Source organism: Homarus americanus, unplaced genomic scaffold (assembly GCF_018991925.1).
Source record: "Homarus americanus isolate GMGI-L3 unplaced genomic scaffold, GMGI_Hamer_2.0 scaffold54443, whole genome shotgun sequence".
Taxonomy (NCBI): domain Eukaryota; kingdom Metazoa; phylum Arthropoda; class Malacostraca; order Decapoda; family Nephropidae; genus Homarus; species Homarus americanus.
In genome coordinates, this window is record NW_024750852.1 from 823,001 (window position 1) to 847,461 (window position 24,461).

The window sequence follows — 24,461 nt, forward strand, 5'->3', positions numbered from 1 at the left end:
GGGCAAAGCAATATTATTAGCTCAGAATTCTGTACTTTTCCTCCTGGTTTTTCTCTGAGCTTACTGCTATCCTTATTACTGCTGCACTCTTGGTGACACAGATAGAGGCCAGGGTGGAAGCATATGTGTAATCCTACACAAGCTGATTACCATCTTCGAAGGGAGTAGCATGCCTCCAACTGGACACTTGTCGTATCTGTAGATCTGCGCTTCCCTGTGCAAACTCCTTTTGATGATACCATTAACTTCATTTTAAGAACATAAAAATGAAGGAAACTGCAGCAGACCTATTGGCCCATAGAATGCAGCCTCGTCTACACCCAACCCCTCATTCATACATCTGTCCAACATATACTTGAAGCTACCCACCCTTTGGGACCCAACAAATGAAGTCCTGGCTGCCATGTTGGTCTGCCCACTCATTGTTGCAGATGCACTTATTAACCGTGTGGATCAAGATGCAAAATGAAGGGCTACTTTATCATGGAGGGCATGAGGTGCCCAGTAGGAGGCACCCAGTATGAGGGGCTTGTCCCAGTGGGTTTGTTGGGATGCTTATCATGTTGCTTTAGATGTAAAGGTCGCCCACTGAATGGTTGCCTTTTTGATACTTGGATAATTTTACTGTCAACCAGTTCGTTTGATGCTATGCAAGCACTTGCCCAGCCCCTGTACATCAAACCAGGGATAAACTTTTATGGAAAACACTGTATATTCTTTTGCTCCCTTTTCAACGTGCCTCAGTACTAGCAGCTCATATGCACAAAATTCCCCAAGTTCATCTGTATGACATCAGTTATTGCGTCTACTCTTCTTTGACATCAATCAATGCATTTTTTCCGTTCCCTTTTCATTATATAATTTCATCCTAATAATTTTACTTGGGACTTCTCCAGGTAAAATTGTTCAAATTTTTATAAAAATTCTGTGTTCCCATATTTAAAATCATATTCCATCCAACTACATCCTTTCAGTCTTGATAATTACTGTATCACAGGAGTTATCCCACACCACCATATATCATACCCCTCATCACCCACGCTTTTACAAACTCACAATATCTACTTATTTTGCATCTTTTCATGATATATGTAGTACAGTACTTGTGTATTATATATTTTACCTTTCTCTGCTTCTTCAGTACTTCCACCCCTGTAAAGTACTCTGTATGATAGGAATACTGAACACTACACGATACCTTTTCATCACCTCACTAGCTGGCGCACTCTTGATCTGACTATGTTATGCATTACATCATTTATATTTTTTGTCATCAGTTAACTTGATTGAAGTTAAATGCAATGGTATCACTTCAATAAATCCCCAAACTAGTAATACTATATGTTTATTCTTTTCTTGTATTAATAACACTTTTATTTAATGCCTTAACCTATGCAACTGTTACCATTTATTTTTCTTATAAGATCTTTCACAACAGTGGATGAAAAGGTATTTGTGTAGGATATTTACTAGATGAGCAGCAGTTCATAAAGGAAAATGGTAGTTCTTCCATATTGTAAGGATGGAAGTACTGTACTGTAGTTCCAATTAACAAATAAAATCCTACAACTTATAGCTTTGAAGTACTGTACTGCAGACAAAAGTGAATATCAAGTCTGTAGTTATTAAATGCAACCATGTTAACCACTGACCAAGTCTCATAGGAATTAAAAGAAAGATTTATTTTTCAATATATTTATGACACACTATTACAATTTATGTTGACAAGATCAACAAAATTTATTATGATAAAAATGTTTGCACTGGCAACATTACAGTTTGGACTTAGAGGTCTTAGAGATGGGCATGAAGGGTCTCATTAGAGGGTACAATGCCAGACCTTGCTTGAATTCTGGAATGTCCATTATCAAATCCGTCTGCAATGAAGAAAACTTATTACTAAAGTAAGAACATATTAAATCATTTTGCTTAAAAAAATCTATTATCTACCATAAATGAATGTATTGTGGCTGGTACCATGCAATGGCCTGACTTCTTACAATAATACCAAGCTATTTCTCTCATAAACTTCAATTGTGTAAATAATTCCAGGATTTTGAAGTGTTCATGAATGACTAATTTCACAATTTCAATCTCATGGGCTATAACGAATGGATTCTACTACGAATATTCCTATAACGAACAGTTTTATCATGAAAAGATGCAAAATAAGTAGATATTGTGAGTTTGTAAAAGCGTGGGTGATGAGGGGTATGATATATGGTGGTGTGGGATAACTCCTGTGATACAGTAATTGTCAAGACTGAAAGGATGTAGTTGGATGGAATATGATTTTAAATATGGGAACACAGAATTTTTATAAAAATTTGAACAATTTTACCTGGAGAAGTCCCAAGTAAAATTATTAGGATGAAATTATATAATGAAAAGGGAACGGAAAAAATGCATTAATTGATGTCAAACAAGAGTACACTGCTTCGAGTATGGCAACAAATCATGTGATGATGCATTGATAAGTGTTAGAGGAGATGGATCTCTAGAGGCTAGAGTAAGTTATAACAGGAAATATATACAGGGAGTCTCATGAGTTATTAAGAGGTTACGTTTCTGGACCCTGTTCGTAAGTCAAAACAGTGTTAATTCCATAGGTTAGGTTAGGCTAAAACATAACTCTGAACAACAATAATATCCCATTTATAACAAATATTGCAAAGACCTATAAATAAAGTAATGTTAAACAATATGATGTAAAAAATATAAATTAATTACAGATTTTTTTTATGAATATACAGTAGGGTCACCACTTTTGTTGTATCTACTTTTGTGATTCACTGGTTTCGCAGTGGGGTGCAAAAACCCCAGTCATTCTTTTTTGCGGAGTTGCTCACCACTTTTGTGTCGGATAAGCCCAAATATGACTGTGCGCATCTTGGCCCTGACACTCAAACCAGTTTTTCCTCATCTGAACTGCGTAACAGACCACAAAAAGTCATCTACAATACTCAAGTGAGTGCCCGCCATCAATCTTTTATCATAAGCTTTCTAAGGTGAGAACCAGCAGCTGCCTTGTGAGACATGAATGTGGATGAGGCAGATGACGGGACATTGGATGAGGTGTTACAGCATGAAGACTTAAACTTTGAAGGCGACGGGGATGAGTTGCGAGATGCAGCAGCTGGTAGGGGTGCAGGGGGAGAGTAGGGGAGAGAGGAGCAGAGGGGCCAGTAATGATAGCACCCTGCTTCGGATCACATAAGACAGTCACATCAAGCTGTTCATTGATTGTGTTAAGGTTGGTACTATACTGTACAGTACTGTATATCACCTGTACTTGATATATGAGTGTGTCTGAATAAGTGGTTTTAATTTTTAGGGGTGGTTATAGGGGGTTATTGAGGTGATGAAATGGCAGGACAGGTACCAACTGATCATTTAACACGAACACATCACTCACCACTTTAGCAGCAAAAATTACGTTGTAAATTAGGCATGAAAGTGGCGAGCCTACTGTACAGATATCCCTTGCTATACGAATGCTCTAGATATGAAAATTCACTTTTATGAATTTCTTAAATTACCACATATTTTTCATGTTACGAAGGCTTACTGTATATGAATTTGAGTCCCAACAAAAATATATATTGTGCGCCCCCAGGAGTCGGCTACATCCCTCTAGCGCTCTCCCTACCAGGCTGAGGTAGGAGTTATTGCACTTCACTTTTTCATAGCAGTGAAAATGTAGGAGAAGCATTCAGGTAACAACCATTGTAAAACTGATCGTAGCCATCACAAAGCGGTAAAAGGTGTGAATATTTTAACACTGTTAAACTGAGTGACTGTATTTAGATCCATCGTATAATGGTCAACACCTGTACTACAAATGGAGAAGAATGGATGGAACAAGTTATCAAATTTACCTCTCTGAGTGGGGGTGGACGGGAGAGGCCATCATCAGGCTGGGTTGTGTTTGGCTGAGAAGCTTCCAGGTCTCCTGCTCCTCCAGTGGCAGTGGACACTACCTGCACTGACATCTTTTTGCGCTGAATTGCTGTGCTTCCAATACAGAGCTGTTGGTGAATAGAATTATTATAACTCAAGAAATTAACATTAAATGGGAAAAAAAATTAGGAAAAACCTAATTGATTACTTATAATGTATACAAGCTCGCATAAAATGATTTTAATGCTTTGACAATACTGTGATGAGAAAGGTATATAAAAATAAATAGATGGAGTCAAATTTGTAATACATACTGTAGTATGTGTAGAGAGAAAACAAGTATCACTTAGGTTATGTACCAGAATTTTCCTTAAAATAATTACAGTATATCATTGAATGTGGGATTACTTAGCACAATGATTTCATGGATATTATTAACCTTGTAAAAATCTATCACATCCTGCTTGGTGAGAGTCTTTAGGTGTGCCACTTCACAGGCATCTCGGTCAAAGTGGTACTGGTTGGATGTTATCTCCACCCACCAATTGGCAGTGAGATGAGATAATTTCTTTGGACGTTCGAGACGACGGCTTGCCAGGGCTTCACGATGACGCAAAAAATCCTCTTCTGATAACTTCTCAAGATTTTCCTATAAGAAAATGAATTTTATAGTTTTCTTTAAATTTGTGTAAAACAATGCAAACAGTACTTGTATAGCAGTCCATATGGTGTGGGTAGGAACTCATTTTACTTTCACCAATTTACAGTAGACAAGTTTTGCCTTGGTCAAATAACTTTTTTTTCTCTTATTTGATATACAGAAGCCAAGGGTTAATTTGCAATGAAATGGTCTGTGAATTTTCTTAAAATAAAATGTCACAATTAAGAGTGAGGCGATCCTATGCTTTGATTTGTGAGTGATTTTTTTTTGTGCTACCAGTATGCTTATTAATTTCAATAACTATATCTCGTTATTGAGGTATAGGATGCACAGAATAAGACATACAGAAATAAATAGGACATGTGGAAGTGAAAGAAGTGTCGAGCAGAGAGGAAATACAGGTCAAATGAGTGGATAATTCAGAGGTGGATGGTGGGAAGCAGAGAGCACAATCAAGCAGATGAAAGGATGTGGTTGTGAAGGGTTTAAATATTCAGAAAGCAACAGTGTGTTTGTGTGTGTTGAAAGCATAGCATCAAGTGATTTTTGGGGAAGGTCATGTTTTTGGTTGGTGATGCTGGCTTGTGGGACGAGACATGGGTAAACCAGATTTAAAGCCTTGTTATGGATGGTGAGCATCATAGTAGAACACATTTACATTCATAAGAATAAATAAACAGGAAATGGGTATGTGAATTTGTGTATATTTGTTCATTTCTGGCCACTGCATTAATTGAAGATTAGATAAAAAAATTGATACTTACTCCCATTTTGTGTAGGAAAGCTTCTACTCTGGAATCTAGATACTGTGGGTGACGATCTCCCTGCACTATGACTCTTAGACCCTGTGTACCATTTGCTCGACGGATCCCACACCACACAATGTATCCAAGTTGTTCCTGTGAAATATACATACTGAATTAGCTTTATAATTTAACCAATACAGTATAAGAAATGAGAGGTAGTTAAGTTTTTAAAAACTTTATTTAAGATTAAATCTGCATTAATTTAGTTAATTTCTCAGTGAGGAGGTTATTGTCCTCAGTAAAAGGGTGTGTTAAGGTCCCAAGTTTTGATGCAAGTACATAAAACACTGTGCCAACTCCTAAGATCAATTGATCATTAAATTCAAAAGTTTAAAAACTTCTGTAATTGAACTATGTTCGTTTTATCATGTTTAAATATCTAATTCTGATCTTACACAAAATTTAATAAGTTGATTAATATGGTAGAGGGAAGAGAGAATAATTTAACAATCTTTGTACCTTTGTTCTTAGTTCATCAAAGGCTGGTTCAGCAAAAATCTGACAAAGGAGCTCCAGCAACATGTTATGGTGGGTGCTTTGCAACCCACATTGAAAGTAGGTTTCAACCGAGGAGCTACGATGAACATTATTGTCAGCTAAGTACACCAAGCTGCACCCTGAAAAATTACTGAATGTTAAAAGGAAAGTCATCATAACACTGACAAAGATGATAAACAAACTCGGCATAAACTTGAATCTGTCAGCCTACAACAATATATAATTTAAAGTATAAATGTGTTACAGCACTAATGCACAGCACTAGAATATTCCATATCTAGAAATGACAACACAGGACTAAAAGTGTCATGAAGCTACTGGAAGGACTCCTATGGTCACCACTCAAAAAATTTTGATGGGAGATTAATGTTATACAGTACAGTGGTTCCTCGGTTAACGAACGGTTCGATTAACGAAATTCAGTTAACAAATTAGTTCCCATAAGGACCTTCAATTCGGTTAACGAACAAAACTTTGATTAATGAAATCCTTACGAAAAACACGTTTTGTTGTGAGCATCAGCTGATCAGCTTGTCCGCCACTACAGTAATCGGTTCTATGTTTACATTCGTTTCCAGTGGAGTTAATATCAAGAATGTTGTGCTCTTTAATGTTTTAGCATTTTTTATATTAAAATTATTATTCATTTTAAAATTTAGTTAACATATTGATATGATATGCAGTACAGGGAACCAGTTTTTTGTGCGCCCATCAGCCGCTTGACTCACCCGCCAAAGCAACAGTTTAACTTTGTTTACAGTGGAGGAAACATCATGTTTGTTGCTCTCTTGAATACAGAGTATTTTTAAGTTTTTACATTAAAATTATTGGTCATTCTGAAATTTAGTTAACATATTGATAATATATAGCGTAGTGCAGTGTTGATTTAAATAAAATTATCTGTAATTACAGCTAGTGAACTTAAAATTTTATTGGTGAAATTACTGCATCAAGCATGGGTTTAAAGAAAGGCAATTTCTCCTCCATCCCCACTTCCTTCTCTTCTCCCTTCTCCTCCTCCACCCCCCACTTCTAATTCCCATCATCATCATCATCATCAACCAGTAACATTCTACATACACACCTCAAAGTAAGTGTACTTTACTGCATTTTGTTTATACTTTGTATGTACTTTTCTGTGAGCTGGAACCAATTACCCAATATCCCATTGAAATAATGGATTTGGTTAACAAAATTTTCGGTTAATGAACGACTCTGTGGAACGAATTGTGTTCGTTAACCGAGGAACCATTGTATTGTAAACTAAGGTACTGTAATCCGAGTTCACCCAGTATGCTTGGTATGGTTATTAAGTAAGCATATCAACAGATGGATGGACATGTAAAAGGGCAATGACAATGCTGAAACTAAATATATACTATATAGATAGATAATGTGTGTGTAAGTGTAAAAAAAAGTTGTCAGTCAAGTGACAGTGTAACACATACTGTATTTCAAAAGAAGAACTTTAACTTGCCTAAGTGTTAGGTAAACTTTAATGTTAACCAAAGAAAACTCTCACTCAAGTTTTGCTCTTTTTTTTAACCCCTGGCTAAATATCTACTTCCTTTATAATTACCGGTATATAAACTTAAAATGACTATACAAATCCTAACCCTCCTTTAGATGGGGGAGTCTGAGCTGCTCTTGACTTACCTATCCTACATTGCTGTGGGATGGGGTTTATAAAAGAGAGAGGAGAAAAACATGTAAAAGTCAATTGATCCACTCATGGAATATCACTACTTTCGTATAGAACTGTTCAGTAGATGCTCCAAAATTTCCCGCTATCTGTGATACAAATGATTAATATGGTGACTAACTGTTTATAAAATTATATATTGGTACCTTTTGTTTAAATGAGGTATAAAGTATACTGAATAAAATTCAGTACAATTTACAGCTTCAGAAAAGATATAATAATAAAAAAATAAAATAATAAAAATATCCAGAAAGAAAAATCATAGCATTTTAAAGGTACAGCATCATTAAGTATGAGATTTTGCACCAAATTTTCCAATAAATTTTGATACAAATCAGGCAGATTCCACATTAAACATGCATACTTGCCATCCCTGAGCTGGTATTCCCTTTGTCTCGTGAGCTGTGAAGGCAGGAGTGCCCGGGTCTGACAAGAGGTTGTCAGCTTGTCTTGGATGGTGGAGGCCAGTGTTAATGCAGATTCTTTCAACATGTTTCCATGAACCAGCATCTCAATATGAAGTGCAGACAAAAATCGAGGAATAAATGCCTCCAGACTCTCGACTGTCATCTCTGTAGAATAAACAGTATGCCAAAAAACTAAGTACATTATGCATGAAGATGATTCTACAAATAATTAATACAACTGTAGTACAGTAGTGAAACTAAAGTTTGTAATGTACAAAGTAAAGAGGTATTAAAAGACCCGAACAGTGAAGAAATATTACCAAAACTCAAGTGATTCCACGGAATTGGATTAGAAAAAAAAAATAATACAGTAATAATAATCTAGATGAAAAAATCTTCTCTGCCTACATGTATAGAAGAACCATTCAAATGTTTTCTGTTGTATCAATACTTGCATATACAGACTTACATCATGTGTATACACCGTGACAAGTACAGTGTAGTTCAGCTGATGAATATGTGAGACATGAATGACGAATAAAGGCAAAATGTTCCCGCACTGACGAGTTTGTGAAATGACGAGTAAAGGGGAGATGGATGAATATTGAGGACTAATTATAGAATCTAAATGGAGGTTTCACTCATCGGTTTCACTGTAGCTCTCTAGTGGTGCACAATGTCCCCATCATCTGCACTGTTTTTCATAAACTGTAATTTGGTTCTTGTGATCCTATCTTCTTCTGACTCCCTTGCTTTCCAAATTTTCTTTCCCTTTCTCCCTAAATTTACTTTCTACTAACTTTATACCTAAGAGTGGTGAACCTCATTCATACCATACTCATTGTAGTTTCTCTGTTGCTTGCTTCTGGTTCCATTTAAAGTACTATAAGCTAAGAAAAGTTTCAGGATGTGATATGTGCACCTGAGGGAGTGAGTTCGGTCAACAAGCAAAGTGTTTAAGGATCAATTTAACATTCTTGTATTTCTTCACAAAACATTGAAGGCCTTACAAGATATCAACAGATACATCCTAACAAATAGTAATAATGAAAGAATTGAAGATGAGTTCAGAGGTTTGAAAAGTAAGGACCTTGCTAAAAGTATTAACCATTAAAATATGTAATAGGAAACTATAAGGCTCTAGGTGTGATAAAGGATCATCTACTCTATAGCATGCCACTGAAACACAAATCTAGAAACACTGATTCCAAATTAGCCTTTTCTTTAGGGTAAGTGGGAGCCAAGGAGATGATTTTCTGATAACTTTTCTTTTCTATGATAGAACCTAATCATGTTACATTTGCCACTCGAGTTGTTTAGCCAAATATTATTTACGCTTCCTTTAATGGACTGGAATAATTTACACACAGTATATCCAGCAGGTGAACCTAAAGCTGGCTTGGGATATCCTTAGCCCCCACCTTCAAGACTGGCCCTGACTGTATGTGTTGACATTTTAAATGGTTTACGGTTTTAAATGCATGTTTGAAATGATAAAATGGGTAGACAGGGAAAGGCAAAACTACAAAGGAATACATATATTAGGCCTGATGATGACAGTACAATACAATGAAAGTCTTGGGCAATATATAGCAAAAGATGGAGTGCTGATGAGGCTTTGAGGTAAAGAGGGAAATAAAATCATAAAGACTGTACAGTAATACCCCGATTTACGCTTTACGCGGTCAATTGAACCCGCGGAGGTCGCGTAAAACGAGAAACGTGTAAATGGAATAACAGAACATATGGGATTAATTGAAATAGAGACTGGGCCGACTCCCAAACTCCACTTTTTCCGACACAATACCTATGTTGTAGTAAAAATATCTTAATTTTATGATGGTATGCACACACAATTAATATTTAAGAGAAATACAGTCACCAGGTTAATGTCCATTCAAATAATGGACTCAACTCCCCCCCCCCCTCTTCCCACGCTTGCTGGCTCCTCCCCCTCTGAGAAATGTTTGAGTGAAAACACTAGATTTTAAGGTTTAGTAATAAATAATACCTCAAACTAAAGTTAGGATAATATAATTGACATTCCTGGATTCCTTGCAAGACCAGGAATATTTTGAATATACACGTCATATATTTTGCACAAAGGCTAACATATTTGCTCTGTGTAAACAAAATTCTTACATTAGATCTAAAATTTGTATGTCTAATGCAAAATCTATGATGTTTATATTCAAAATGATCATCATATTGTAAGAATTCCAGCAATGTAAATTATATTCTGGCCAGGTAATTTGTATGAATTTTATGAGCTAAAACAAATGTCTTCAGTAAATAAAAAAATATACTTCACCCAGACATTATCTGTCAATCAAAATACCCCACCCCCGGCTCCCCCGCTCGCTGGGTCCCTCCCTCCCTACCCCCCACCCCCACCTTCCCTCCCTACCAGAGAAATGTTTGGGTTAAAACAGTATATTTACATTTTTAGTAATAAATAATACCTCAGACTAAAGTTAGGATAATATAATTGACATTGCTGGATTCCTTGCAAGACCAGGAATATTTTGAATATACACGTCATATATTTTGCACAAAAGATAACATATTTTCTCTGAGTAAACAAAATTCTTACATTAGATCTAAAATTTGTATGTCTAATGCAAAATCTATGATGTTTATATTCAAAATGATCATCATATTGTAAGAATTCCAGCAATGTAAATTATATTCTGGCCGGGTAATTTGTTTGAATTTTATGAGCTAAATAAAAAAATTATACTTCACCCGCGTATATGAGTAGATGCACCGCGTAAAGTGGGAATTCCGGTTCAGGGTACCGCATAAATGTAGAAAAGTGTAAACAAGAACCGCGTAAAGCGGGGTATTATTATATCTGAAGTGTCAAAGAGAATGGAACAGATACTGTATGGAGAAAGATCAAATAATTGTTAGAGGAACACAGAAAAATACAATATGTTTAAAAAAAGGAACATGATCAGAATGTGGGAAAAACTTAGGAGTGAAGAGATTGATAGGGAGGGAATCTGTCGGTAAGGTGGCACCGACCAGAAAATAGAATTGCAATATTGGAGATGATTTGTTGTGGTTGTGTACAAGTCATCTTACAGTAAACCAGCAATAAACACAAAATACAGACTCACACAATGATGGGACACACCATAACATGAAAGTCTCAGTTCTATATAGGTGAGGGAAGATGGCCATTATTAAACTACAGTATATCAAATGTTGGTAGAAAAAATTAATAAAAAAATGCTTTTCCTCGTGTTCATCAGTGAAAACATATGAATGTCTAGTAGAGTAATACTGAGTAGCATTGAAAACCACTGTCCACAACAGAGTAAGAGATGGCATTATTAATCATTATAAATGAATACTGTACTAAGAGATGCTACTCTCAGATAATATATTACTGTACAAATCTAAACATCTATGTGAGACAAGCTATGATCTTTACAAGGGATATTATTACTAATTACCAAAATTTCTTTTTGAGACTGTCAAGCACATGTAGGTTTATGATGCATGATAGCAAGGTGTCATCTCTCACCGTTAGTGGCTTGTAGTAACTCCTCTTTGGTCCAGCCATGTTCAGACAACAACAGTGATGTATAATACACAACATGCTGATGTGGCTGATCTGCGTTAAAGTTACGCAGGGCACGTACGTACTGATGGCAAGAAGAAACGGTAACATAAGATTTATTTTTTCCACTATGAAGGTAATTTATACATGCTTTTGCTTTTATAGTTTTAAAGGGCATAAAATGAAAAATTAATTTCCAATGCTGGAATCACATGGCCATACAGTATTAGGTAACCATGTAAAATAGAGAAAGACAGAGAAAAATGAAGGCCTGATCCCAAAATCTGATTTTACAACTGATCCTGGAAGGCAGCTGAAATTAAATTAGATCAGCGACTCTTCCTGTGACAACTATGACCAGTAAAATGGGGTATTAAAAGTCATGGAGCAGCCCTGCAAAACCAACCTCACTTCCAACCAACTAATAAGGAAGTCCCATGGAAGTAAGTGGGACTCCAGATGCTCATTCTTGGTTTGGATATAAAATAGTCTTTCAGGATTAAGCCTTCCTTTATAACCAAACGCCCATCTAGAGTGAGTTGTGTATCAGAAACCAGTTATAGAAAGGAAGGACGTGGAGAGAATTTCCAAGTGCTGTGTGATATGCAGTCCAACAGCAACTTTCATTTCACAAACTTCCCTTTACTACAGAGCTCTAATCCTGTTCTTGGCATTGGGAGAACTCCTATCTAGCCTATAACCTAAGGTTTGAGTCTCTGAGTTAGGAGCATAACATGGCTTTCAGAACAGATATCCTTGCGAGTCCAGGAGCCAAACAGTGCAGGTTGAAAGAAGACAATATCAACCATGAAATCCATGAAGCTCCTTGCCTAGATCTGAACCAGATCTAACTACAAACCTAAACTAAGCTAAGTAAAACCAATACCTTCAAAATCCATCTGTGTAAATTGTTTCCCTAACTAGGTGGACTGTGAGTGCCCCAGGGTCAAACCATTAAGCCAACCACTGGATCCACTCTGCCACATCCCATAAGAACTAGGTAACCCAGCCAAAAGCCTGTCTTAGTGCACAAAATTAAGGCCAGAAACTTTTTTTTCTAAGTTGTGGTACAGCAAAAAGACACGCGTCTTGTCTAGATGAGGAAGGTGACCAAGGTGATGCTGGTTCTGTAAGCCCATTCAATGATCTGTCTGTCAAGTAAATACCCCTGTATTGGATTGTGCATTGGTAATGTAACTTTATGACCTGTTATCCTTGGGTTTCTATACTCCCTTTATGGGCTATGGTTGTCACAAAAAGTAGGTTGATCTTTGTATTAGCCCAAGCTGTCTTTGTTTGGAGCTCTCTGGGTTCCAATCCCATAGGTTTTTCTGAACACATACCCAAGTAACTTTTTAAAGGATGTTAGGGTACATCATAAAGATGATTTTTTTTTCTAAAAATTTAGAATAACTGACTGCAATTTTTTATAAATAAATCATGGGCTACATAGTATGAAGAAAGAAAAGAAAGAAATACTGTATTTGAAGTAACACTTTAAGCCCCGGGTTAGGGTGCTGCTGGCAGTACCCCCCACGCAGGGTTAAATTGAGAAAAAAATCAACATTTCAAAAAAAAAAAAAAAAAGGCGGGAAAATAGGCGGACGTTCTGGAACGACACCCGGGGCGCGCCAGTCGGACGTTCTGGAACGTCACCCGGGGCCTAAGGGTTAAACACTTACCAATTTCATCCTAATTTAGTACTGTACCTTTGTGAACCTATTATGTCAAATGCTGCCTTCAAATGTCTCTTAAACACCTACTTTAATTGTAGATCATTCCTCATGTCCTTATAACCTATACTTCTCAATCTCAGGTTAACATTTATGCAACCTATTTTTCTGTTTCATGCCCTAAAAGATTACAACACTACTACTACCTTCAGTTATACAAACACTCTTATTCATTTTAGTTTGCTCATTAGAAATTGTGTTTGTCATCTGAGCCCAGAAAATGTAAACTTTATACTGTACTATCCTTTAACCCCAAAAATCTACCTGTTTTAGTTAATCTCAAAACACATGATTATCTACACCATATTTTAAAATGTCAACTTAACTGGTATCCATTAAGCTGTTTTTTAAGTTTTACTGTGCTTAATTACCACCGTGTAAGCTATCCCTCAAAGTTACACTCAGCTAGCAGATGTTCATTTCTTGTACTGAATTAATGTGGCTGCTTACAATAGTGTTGTACAGAATACTGTGCATGACATCTCAAATGGGAATTAATCCCCAAATTCTATTTTCTGGCAGAAGTCCTTAGTCAGGAGGCTCTTATATGCAGGATACATACTGGAGAGTTTAATTTCATTAGATAATTGCCCGTTATTTTAGCCAGGGTTTACCTGCTAACAAATTTAAGTAAAGGGATCACCCTTTACTCTCCAGCCCCAACAGGTAACAGTTGTCCTCTTGAGACAAAAGGCTTTCCAGTACCATGAATATCCAAAGTAGGCCAAAGCTGATAATGAACAAGGAATGTAATTTTAAAATTACAGATTGACTAGGAAAACAAAGATGGAAGAGCCTAACTTTGGCATACAATGTGATGATAGGATAGACACAGTTCTAATAAACTCTGTTATACTTAACCTGTCTTAGGGTGTGATGAAAGGGAAGAGTGACTTGTTTAGCAAAAATGGCTTTACAGATTATCTATAACTGACAGCATGGGGGGTTTGAGGCCACAACTTCCCTTATAAGAGCTGCCGAGGTAATGGGCACAAGCCAGAAAATGTCTAATTAAAACATAATTTTGGAATTTACAAATCTATGTAGCTCCCTCATTACATCTACTGTATTTTAAACAACTTGTTAAAACCCAGAAATGTCTAAATAAACAACTTACAGCATCTTTAAGAATCTCAAAGCGCTTGGGGTCGACAGTGAAGGTTGTCATGCGCTCCATAATCTTCTCCAGAAGAACGTGTTGCTTGTCGTTGTAACCTTTAATACTCAGCTGTAAAACACAATACGTATTGTACTATATATCTTTCAAAATGATGGTCATAATAGTTGGCAAATACACATATACTGTATACACCCAAAGAAAATCAAACAATTTACACAAAGTTTACTTGAATTGTCAAATTCACAAGCGAGTTTATATTAAAAAAAAAAAAGTATAACCCAGTCACTATTTACCTTCATGTTGTAGTGGTTTTATGAACTGAGTAGTAATCAAAAGACTGCTTAAAGTCTTGCTATTTCCTTTTCTCTGTTTGTAGGGAGGAACCAATTTAAGATTGACTGAAATGAGATATCAGGGTCCAGACAGACAACCTAATAACCCATCCACAACAAATACCAGCAAAACTACCTCATTTATGTGACACACAAGACAACAACTTACAGTGAGACCATATTTTGTATTAGAGAGAGAGTATGTCAGCCCAGCCAATTCAGCAGCATAAGTGTACTCGGTGAGGGCGTCACGAAACAGTTGGGCAAACATGTGCAGCAGGTTAGTGTGGTGTGGGTCTAAGTATGCCAAGGGACTGAAAGATAGAGCATAATTATCAGAAGCAGTGCACCCGGAAAAGGATTAACTGACATATTATGGTGATGTGAACAAAAAGAGAATGAAGCTAGATGTACCATAAGAGTATTCTTTAATTTAATGGTAAAGAAAAGATAAATAATGATAATGGATAAAAGTGAAGAAAACTTAAAAATATATACTGGACAAGGATATATAAGAATAAAAAAAGAGAAAATGAAACTAAGATAGAAAGACATTTAAATTTTGTCTGCACAGAGATGATGCTATATTCTTCAAAGAATAGAACTACTGCATATAGAGATAAGTATATCAATGATAAATTAATTTGTTTAAACTCAACAACACGACAATTAATGAAGATGATGTTTACCGCCAGGAAGTTTCAAAGGTAGTCAGGGACCATAACTATGGTAAATAAAGATTATAAAACTAATTTTCAAACTAAACCCAGACATTCATTTTAATCTGCAAAGCCTCTCTCAAGTTCCTATATGAAAATAATTTATACAGATGGACACAATCATCACTCTATTCCACTCATATTCTAAATTAAGTGTAAAACAAAAATCTATCTGTATCCTTTACTACGCTGCCAAAACACGAGCTTCTTGTCACTTCACATCATAATCTATCTACTTTCTCTTGCAACATCTTTACTTCAAAATCAATTCACATTTCAAAGTTCAAACTGGGTACTGTACTATTTCCCATCATGAACTTCAAGTACTGTGAATATCAACAGTATATTCCTTCCATTTCTCCTCCAACACGCAGCCCCAAGAATGTGCTCCCTTTATTGATTTACCTGCCTTAACACAAGCTCCTGTTGCTCACCTGAAAAGCTCTGTGTAGATGACAGCCTTGGGAAGTTTAAATTCATCATCTTGCTTATACCAAACTCTAGCCAGGGGAGTCTCACTGATCATCTCTGGTACACTATTGATTTCCTGAAAATAGTGCAACACATTAATGGTCAAATACTCAATGAAGAGAAAGTAAAGACTGGAAAGAATTACCAAAATAAATGCAAATATGAAATTATAGGAATTAATCAATCCTAAAACACATCTTCTACACAGTAAGGTCCCACTAAACGAGAATCTGGTTTAACGAACTTAGTGTTTTAGGGTATGAAAATTCAACGAACAAATTTCTATTTGATTTAATGAACAAAACTATAAATGAAGCAGCTTGTATTATCATTTGTGGAGTGGGGCAGGTCATTCTTTCTCACTGCACGAGTGGCCAGTTGGGCATGGGTGTCCTTGTATAGTTGTTTTCTATACTCTGAAGTGAGAGGTAAAAGTTGGTGGCAGGGTAACCCAGCCTGGCTAACCAAAGAGTCAAGACAACTTGGTGAAGTTTGTTGTCATCGTGTCCCCTACACCTGCTAACCATCTACACCTTCAACCAACAATGCTAGGTCAACTCTGCAACATTCATCTTCAGCTCTGGTAAGTACAGTATGTTAAAATAATGCTCAATTTTGTTAACTTAAGACTTTAGGGTCAAATTCTTTGGGCTGGAGTGCATCTAAATTTATACCATAGGGTTTTGGTTTGGAAATTTGGTGGTTCATACACATCATTACTTTTAACATGGGATCCCATGGGAAATTGGGTCCTCTTGAACAAGAATTTACCCAGCGAACACTTTTCAAAAATTAATATCACTCATTAAGTGGGACCTTACTGTAGATGATTCAGACAAGTATTTACAAGTATTCCTTATAAGCAAGATGATCAACCCAAAAGCAGTTTCAAATTTATATCAAGGCCATAAAAGTTTGCTTATCAGAGCTCTGTGTTTAAATTTGTTCTCTCTTATAAACAGCAAAAAAGTTACAGCAATTCTACTCATAAAAAATGTATTTTATATATTTAAAGATTGTGTTGTTAAAATACTCACAAACATTCCCCAACATTCACATATTCTATTCTACAGTATTTTCCAACAATTAACAGTAGTACTCTACCAGAACATTACCCAACCTACAGAAGCACTAGAACATTATCCAACAGACATCTGAACTAAAACATTAGCTAATACTCACCTGCACATCTTTAAAGAAGTCAAAACTAGAAGGCACAAATTCATTCTTTGTGGGTAAGCGTAAATGCTCATTACAACCAGTAGACTTCCACTGCTCCAGGAGGTGTGAATCAATGTCTTCCATCTTGTAGCATGTTCCATACCATTTTTCAGTGCATGTTACCTTGTCTGCCAGGGCTTTTCCTACAACAGCAATTCTGTGAAATGTTACGGAATACCCCTGTAAATACTTGTTCGCACATGAACAAAGATGTTAGTAAACAATAAGAAAATCCCCACAAGAAATATCCTTGGAAAAAAGAAAAGAAAGAGATACTTTGGTCATATACAAAGTGAAGAGTTGATAAAATACAAGAAAAATGAAGGTGTGTGGGCCAAGGGAAGGTGGAGACTGGGATGGATGAAGGAGGTTAAGAGTTGGGTCGCCTTCACTAAACAAATTTTTGCTTTATACATAACTTCTGCAGAACACATCCCTTTCATGCAGTGACGACTGACTGTATTCAGTTGTTCAAACCATTAAAAAAAGTGTACTTTTAAGGTTTCTTGAATTTTTTTTTTACTAAATAAGGTATCCACATTGGTTTATACATAAGTATATATGATACATGACTTCCAAAGATTGACAACATAATTCTGTACACTGCATATCATGGCATTGCAGGTACATAAAAATATAATATCTTTAATAACATAAAGTAATGAAACAAAGTTTGTCATCATACTGCCCCAACAGCGACCACTGTATCTTTTCACACATTTCCAAAGACAACTTGGTTTTGCAAGTGGCATGCTTGGTAAACATTAACCCATTGTAGCAGATTTTTTTACCAAGCTTGTTACTGTCAATAATTTCCAGGGCAGTAGGTGTAAATAATATTTAAGGTTACAATCTCATAATGACCTAACACTATGCATGCATAGTTTGAACCGAGTTGGCCAGCCTGACCCAATCGTCTGTTCTCGCTTATTGCCTTGCTAATGACATTGTAATTCTCACACACATAGAGGACTTATCAAAGGTACCATTTTACTGCACCTCAGTACAATAAAAAGTATTCAGTGGGTGTCAATACCTTGCCATAGCATTAGAAAAACATGTAAATACTTAATCTTTTCCTGAACATAAATTCAAACTTAAATATGAATACTTTTAAAAAATAGAATCAGATGGAATCAAATAATAAAACACAAAACAGTTTAAAACCGTTAATTATTGAAGACTAACCTTATGTTACCCGGGTTAAGATGAGCAAGAACCATGTCAATAAGGTCTGGCTTGAATTCACTGAGAAGGTAGCCACCACAGAGAACCTCATCTAGAGGATAATACTGAAACAATGAACAGTTATAGAACATATTCTCTCTGTCTTATCAAGAATGCATTCACTTTCAAAAACAATTTAATATGAAATTAGACATTCAAGAAGTGCAAATATGATTTTGAGTTTTAACTTGCATAGAATTGGTTTTGAGATACAGTTCTAGCATTTCACTTAATTTCCCTGTTTCCATCACCCACCCTGTAGTGTAACAGAAGATTTCCAGGAATAGACAAAAAATCAAATCTGCCACAAACAATATTCGTCATGGATTGATAAGTTTCACCAGCAGCATTCTTTAATATAAACATATTCCTTATCTTGGTGAAAACTTACTTACAACAGTGTTGCTACAAGTCACCACCATATATTCATTAATAAGAGGTGCAGATGTAACATGTGCCTCCCCCAGGATTGAACAAATCCAATCCATCAACACATGGAAAAAATTAACATAATATAAAATCACATCAAGAGTTGTTTCAACTGAAGCTACATATTTAAAAAGTTTAAACAAGCTTATACAGCATGCCCTTCAAATTCGCTGGGGTTAGGTTCTCAAAATGGCCCACGAAACGCCAAATCCGCGAGTAACGTTTGCTGACCCGAGGGGTGGTTACATTTTAACGTGTGTACAAAGAAATGAATATTCCCTTTATGTGTTTGCCCTAGGACAATTGTTTATTTTACCTGTATTGTATTATTGTACATTGGACACACACACACACAAAACACATATAAATAAATAATAATGGGAAAATCCTCACAAATACTTCAGAAATAAATATACAGTGGTCCCTCGGTAAACGAACGGTTCGATTAACCAAATTTTGGTTAACGAATTAACTCCCATAAGGATCTTCAATTCGGTTAACGAACAAAACTTCGATTAACGAAATCCTTACAAAACACACGTTTTGTTGTGAGCATCAGCTGATGGGCTAATCTGCCAATTCAGTAATCTGTTCTATGTTTACATTCGTTTCCAGTGGGGTAAATATCAAGAAAGTTGTGCTCTTTAATATTTTTTGCATTTTTTATATGAAAATTATTAGTCATTTTAAAATTGAGTTAACATATTGATATGATATGCAGTACAGGGAACTAGTTTTTTGTGCGCCCATCAGCCGCTTGACTCAGCTACCAGGCGTCAGTTTGGCTTTGTTGACAGTGGAGTGAACATCAATTTTGTTGGTGTCCTGAATATTTTTGCATTTTTACATTAAAATTATTGGTCATTCTGGAATTTAGTTAACATATTGATAATATATAGTGCAGTGCAGAGTTGATTTAAATAAAATAATCTTGAATTACACCTAGTGAACTTAAAATTTTATTGGTGAAACCACTGCATCAAGCATGGGGCCCCCGAAAGGTGATTTCTCCTCCATCCCCACTTCCTTCTCTTCTCCCTTCTCCACCCCCACTTCTAATTCCCATCATCATCATCAACCAGGAACCTTCTACATACACACCTCAAAGTAAGTGTACTTTACTACATTTTTTTTTACTTTGTATGTACTTTTCTGTGAGCTGGAACCAATTACCCAATATCCCATTGAAACAATGGATTCGGTTAACGAACAACTCTGTGGAACGAATTGTGTTCGTTAACTGAGGGATCACTGTATTAAAAAGGTTGGGTCTACCCTCAAGTCCACTCCGTGCTTTGTTAATAATATAGACGGAGTGGACTTGAGGGTAGACTCAACATTTTTAATACATTTGTTTCTGAATATTTGTGAGAGGAATTTCCCATAATTATTTATTTGTATGTGTCTCTCCACACACACACACACACACGTATACTGTATATACAATACAGGTAAAGGAAATTAATGTCTCCAAAACGAATGGCACCCTGTCGTGGCCGCAAAAATGCCAGAAACTTTAAAACTACCCTTAGACATTCTTGGGTACGTCCAGGGTGTCATCCGTGAATAATCGAGGTCTGCGAATTTAAAGGGCATGCTGTACATTTCACTGGCAAACAGGTCGATTACAGATTCCTCTCTAAGAAACTGCTTTAGCATTACTGTACTTACATGTAACTGTTCTGAGAGTCCACAGGTGTATGATTGGGGTCGTTCCTTATCTTTAAAACGAAAAGTCATACTGCTAAGATCTCGGCATTCGTCAAACACCCACTGCTGTGGACCTTCTTTTTTTAACAGATTCAGGTACTGTAGAAAACAAATCCTGATTACTATTATTATATCATCAATTTTATTATTCTTATTATCTGTCATCTGCCTTATCAACATGGTTATACAGTACATATGCCAAACCTAAAAAAAAAAAAAAAAAAATGGAGAGTAGAACCATGGGTTATGATACAGTGACACTAATATATTAATAAATGGAAGAATGAGATGATTATGAAGATTGTTTGGAAACAGTGGATGTATGAGACAAATTTCTAATATAATGGTGATTTAATCATTCCAACAGAGCTTATGGATATTTACCTGATCTGTGAAGTGCCTGAAGAGTGTAAATAAAGTAAGGATGTTGTAATGTAGATGTACTTACTCAAACTGTATTGATATGGGAAAGGTACAATTAAATGTAATACACTACCACTTGTATTAATGAAGTTGTTTTGAATCGTATCTGCCACCATTCAGAATGATTTAGGGTCATTTCTTGTCACATCGACCTTTAGTTCTTTTCTTTTTACACAATACAGTATGGCTGAAGACAGCTAACAGTAAATGAGAACACAAGAAAAGTGATAAGGTATGTACAAATGGTTGAGAGTGACTAATTAATGTAACAGGGAGTGAACTGTATCATAGGATGCAAAGATGTGGATATACTGGAGGTGAATAGCAGATTAGAAGCAACATATATTAAGCATTTGGAAGAACTTTACACTGTGAATAAGCTGTAAGGAATAAGAAACAATTATTGAATAGTATAAGGAGATGTAGAAATGAAAGGAGTGTCAGAGTGAGAGCAGACCATGATTTGCTTTGGTGGTTTGAATATACAGTACTGAAATAATAATAAGTGATAATCTAGTAAACAGAACATGACAGTATATGTCACCAGAGAACATGGTGCTGCGTGGTTCATAGTGTGGAAGTGAGGCTGATGTGTGATGCTGGATTACAGTATGTGAAATGACTGATAAACAAGTTGTACATCTTTGGATCTTGTTGTGGAAGTGGAACACAAAATGGCAACACTTGCAACAACACTTGAAGAAAAAAAATGAATGAGAGGGATGAAAAATGACTGTTGCTATTGATTTCACTTACTCTGAACCAGTGTTAAGAAAAGAGTTCCAAAATGAGAGCAATAATAATAATAATTGATAAACATTATTTATATCAATTTATGAAAAAAAAAACATACCTCAAACACAGCTGAAACTATGTCCTCAACGTGTTCAATTCCTTCTTCTGTCAAGTCTACATTTACGACAAAAAAGGCAAAGCCTTTAGCACCTGACTTTTGACCTCCAACCAGAGAGTTGACCCAGCCTCGTCCTTTGAGGTATGACAGTAGTGACCCTGGACCCTCATGCCCAATGAGGTGACCTAGGTAGTGGCCAGGCTGCAGGGGAAATTTTTAGATTAATGAGCTTCCCGTAGAGTAAAAGTGAAATACAGTACCCCCTGTATATCCATCTCATTAAATATCAGATTTGTTGCCAAGATCATTACCACAAAAATGAAAATGTCAAATCTTTGCTTAAAATCCAAAACTTATTTAAACTTCTAATTCCTCAATATGCATACTCTGGTTCTTAATTGCCTTCATGCCATGAGGGAGAGAAAAAAAATCAGACTGGACTCTTTACTCCAACTACAGTATACTACTGTACTGTACTACTACAACAAAAATGAATTCCTACAGTTCTCGTCACTATATTTCTAAAAACTCATAAATATTTAAAATATTCTTACCCAAATTTTTTACAGTAGTGAAAACAATCCCAAAAGATCAATACTATATCCTTAAACCTTAATACAAGTCACAAGGTTTGTAAATCACATGTCACAGATTATGACATTTAGGCACATGAATAAAAAGTCAATACAGTATACTGTACAGTACTGTAGTAGGGTCGCAGAGTATGCATATACTGTACATAGTACGTGACCCCGTTTATACGCATCTGACCCCTTGAACTGCCCTTACAAGATGGTGTTCCCCTTCACAAACAGTAACTCTTTAATCGACACTGGCCAGCCTTACTTACTGCTGTTTTGTAGTGAGGATGAAGATCAGGAATGGGAAAGGTGACGTATAAGTTACGAATGTCCTTGACGGGCACAACGTAACCTAACTTGCAGCACTGTTGAGGCCCAAATGGGTGGGTCAACCACTCAGGCACAGTCACAGCCTTATTCTCCACCCCAGTGAACAGCTCCAGCACCATAGCTTCAAGCTCATCTAAGCTTTCTGTTGATACATACAGGAAAATATTGATGAACATTACTAGAGCAATGGTCTGCCCATATTATGTGCACAATCAACATTAAGTATAATACTAATTATTTATTTTAGAGATCAATTACTGCACTATACTACAGGAATTTCAAAAAGTTGTTGACAAAAACTGCTCAGCTCAAAATAAAATGTTCAAGTTTCATTGATGTCTCCCCCAGAAGATTTACTTCATATTCATACTGTGTACCCTGACATACATGCATTTAGCAGCTGTTGGCCCTGAGCCACATACTTAATGTTGCCAGCAGATAAATTACTGCACCAATATAGAGAGAAGAGGAGAAATACTGCACAATATTATTATTATTATTATTATTCAGTTACTGGACAAGATATTGCCGAGGGTGCATGCAAGTTAACACCTGGTGATTAGTAAAATATTACACAAGTTTTCTGCCAAGGTGACAAAAACAAAGGCCGGTATTACTCAGATTTAAATGCCTATACTGTAGCCTAAAGTAGTTCATACTGTACAGCTAGGATAGCTTCATGACTCACCCTTCCCCAGGACAGCTAAGGCCATTATGTTAGAAGAATACCATTTGGCATGAAACTGCAGAAGGGCATCACGAACATTGACACCGTCCTCCTTGGGTATCGTGTCCAACGTCTCCTTGTTACCTGGAAGGTTTGAACATTTACAAATCAATAGTTTATTGAGAGAATAGACAGTATACTTAACCCTCCCAGCCTCGCACGATGCCATTGTGGCGTCGAACATAAAAGGCAAAAAAACTTATGCTCAGCCTCGCGACGCCAATGGGCTATATTTTCAAATAACTCAAAACTATTCAGTGAAACTGACTGAACTTTGGACACCATTTCAGACGTCATTTTCTTTGTGTGGGCCTTATCACCTTCCCCGAGACGGTCTTGGTCATCGTGTGCGTGGCAGCCCAGCATGAAGCCAGTGTCGCTCTGGCCATTAGAGCAAGAGGAGGGTGCACTGCTTGGCCCTTTAATTATTCCATGATTGTTTGTTTTATATTATTTTTCCTTATACCACAATATTCTACATGCTTTGTTTTTTTTATTTTAGTATATAGTACATATCACTGAACACCATAATACAAGGAAATTGTGAATGGAAATCGAGATGTTACTAAACATTTTTCCTACTTTTTCAACTTATACTAAAAAAATGTGGCTGAAATTTCAAGAATTTTCAATTTTTTATGGTTTCATACAATTTTATGCTAGAAGAGGCCCCATAGGTATGGTAGGTGACACAGAGGTATGGTAGGTGATACAGAGGTATGGTAGGTGACACAGAGGTATGGTAGGTGACAGAGGTATGGTAGGTTACACAGAGGTATGGTAGATGACACAGAGGTATGGTAAGTGATACAGAGGTATGGTAGGTGACACAGAGGTATGGTAGGTGATACAGAGGTATGGTAGGTGATACAGAGGTATGGTAGGTGACACAGAGGTATGGTAGGTGATACAGAGGTATGGTAGGTGACACAGAGGTATGGTAGGTGACACAGAGGTATGGTAGGTGACACAGAGGTATGGTAGGTGATACAGAGGCATAGTAGGTGATGCAGGTGGCCAAATATGCTGAGATCTTCCCAGAT

At 36.4% G+C, this 24,461-nt stretch overlaps 1 protein-coding gene across 1 annotated transcript in view; it reads right to left on the reverse strand.

The window, feature by feature from the left end:
* Positions 1-1,679: 1,679 nt before the first annotated feature.
* LOC121854243 (insulin-degrading enzyme-like) overlaps positions 1,680-24,461 on the reverse strand; it is a gene marked incomplete at its 5' end in the record, with an annotated part of 25,835 nt that continues 3,053 nt past the window's right edge. Inside the window, 16 exon segments of the mRNA XM_042348773.1 lie at positions 1,680-1,877; positions 3,879-4,028; positions 4,340-4,549; positions 5,326-5,460; positions 5,827-5,984; positions 7,936-8,139; positions 11,507-11,627; positions 14,393-14,503; positions 14,897-15,041; positions 15,881-15,993; positions 17,100-17,295; positions 18,327-18,430; positions 20,466-20,603; positions 21,781-21,981; positions 22,631-22,833; positions 23,380-23,502. Coding sequence (XP_042204707.1) covers positions 1,773-1,877; positions 3,879-4,028; positions 4,340-4,549; positions 5,326-5,460; positions 5,827-5,984; positions 7,936-8,139; positions 11,507-11,627; positions 14,393-14,503; positions 14,897-15,041; positions 15,881-15,993; positions 17,100-17,295; positions 18,327-18,430; positions 20,466-20,603; positions 21,781-21,981; positions 22,631-22,833; positions 23,380-23,502 — 2,417 coding nt within the window.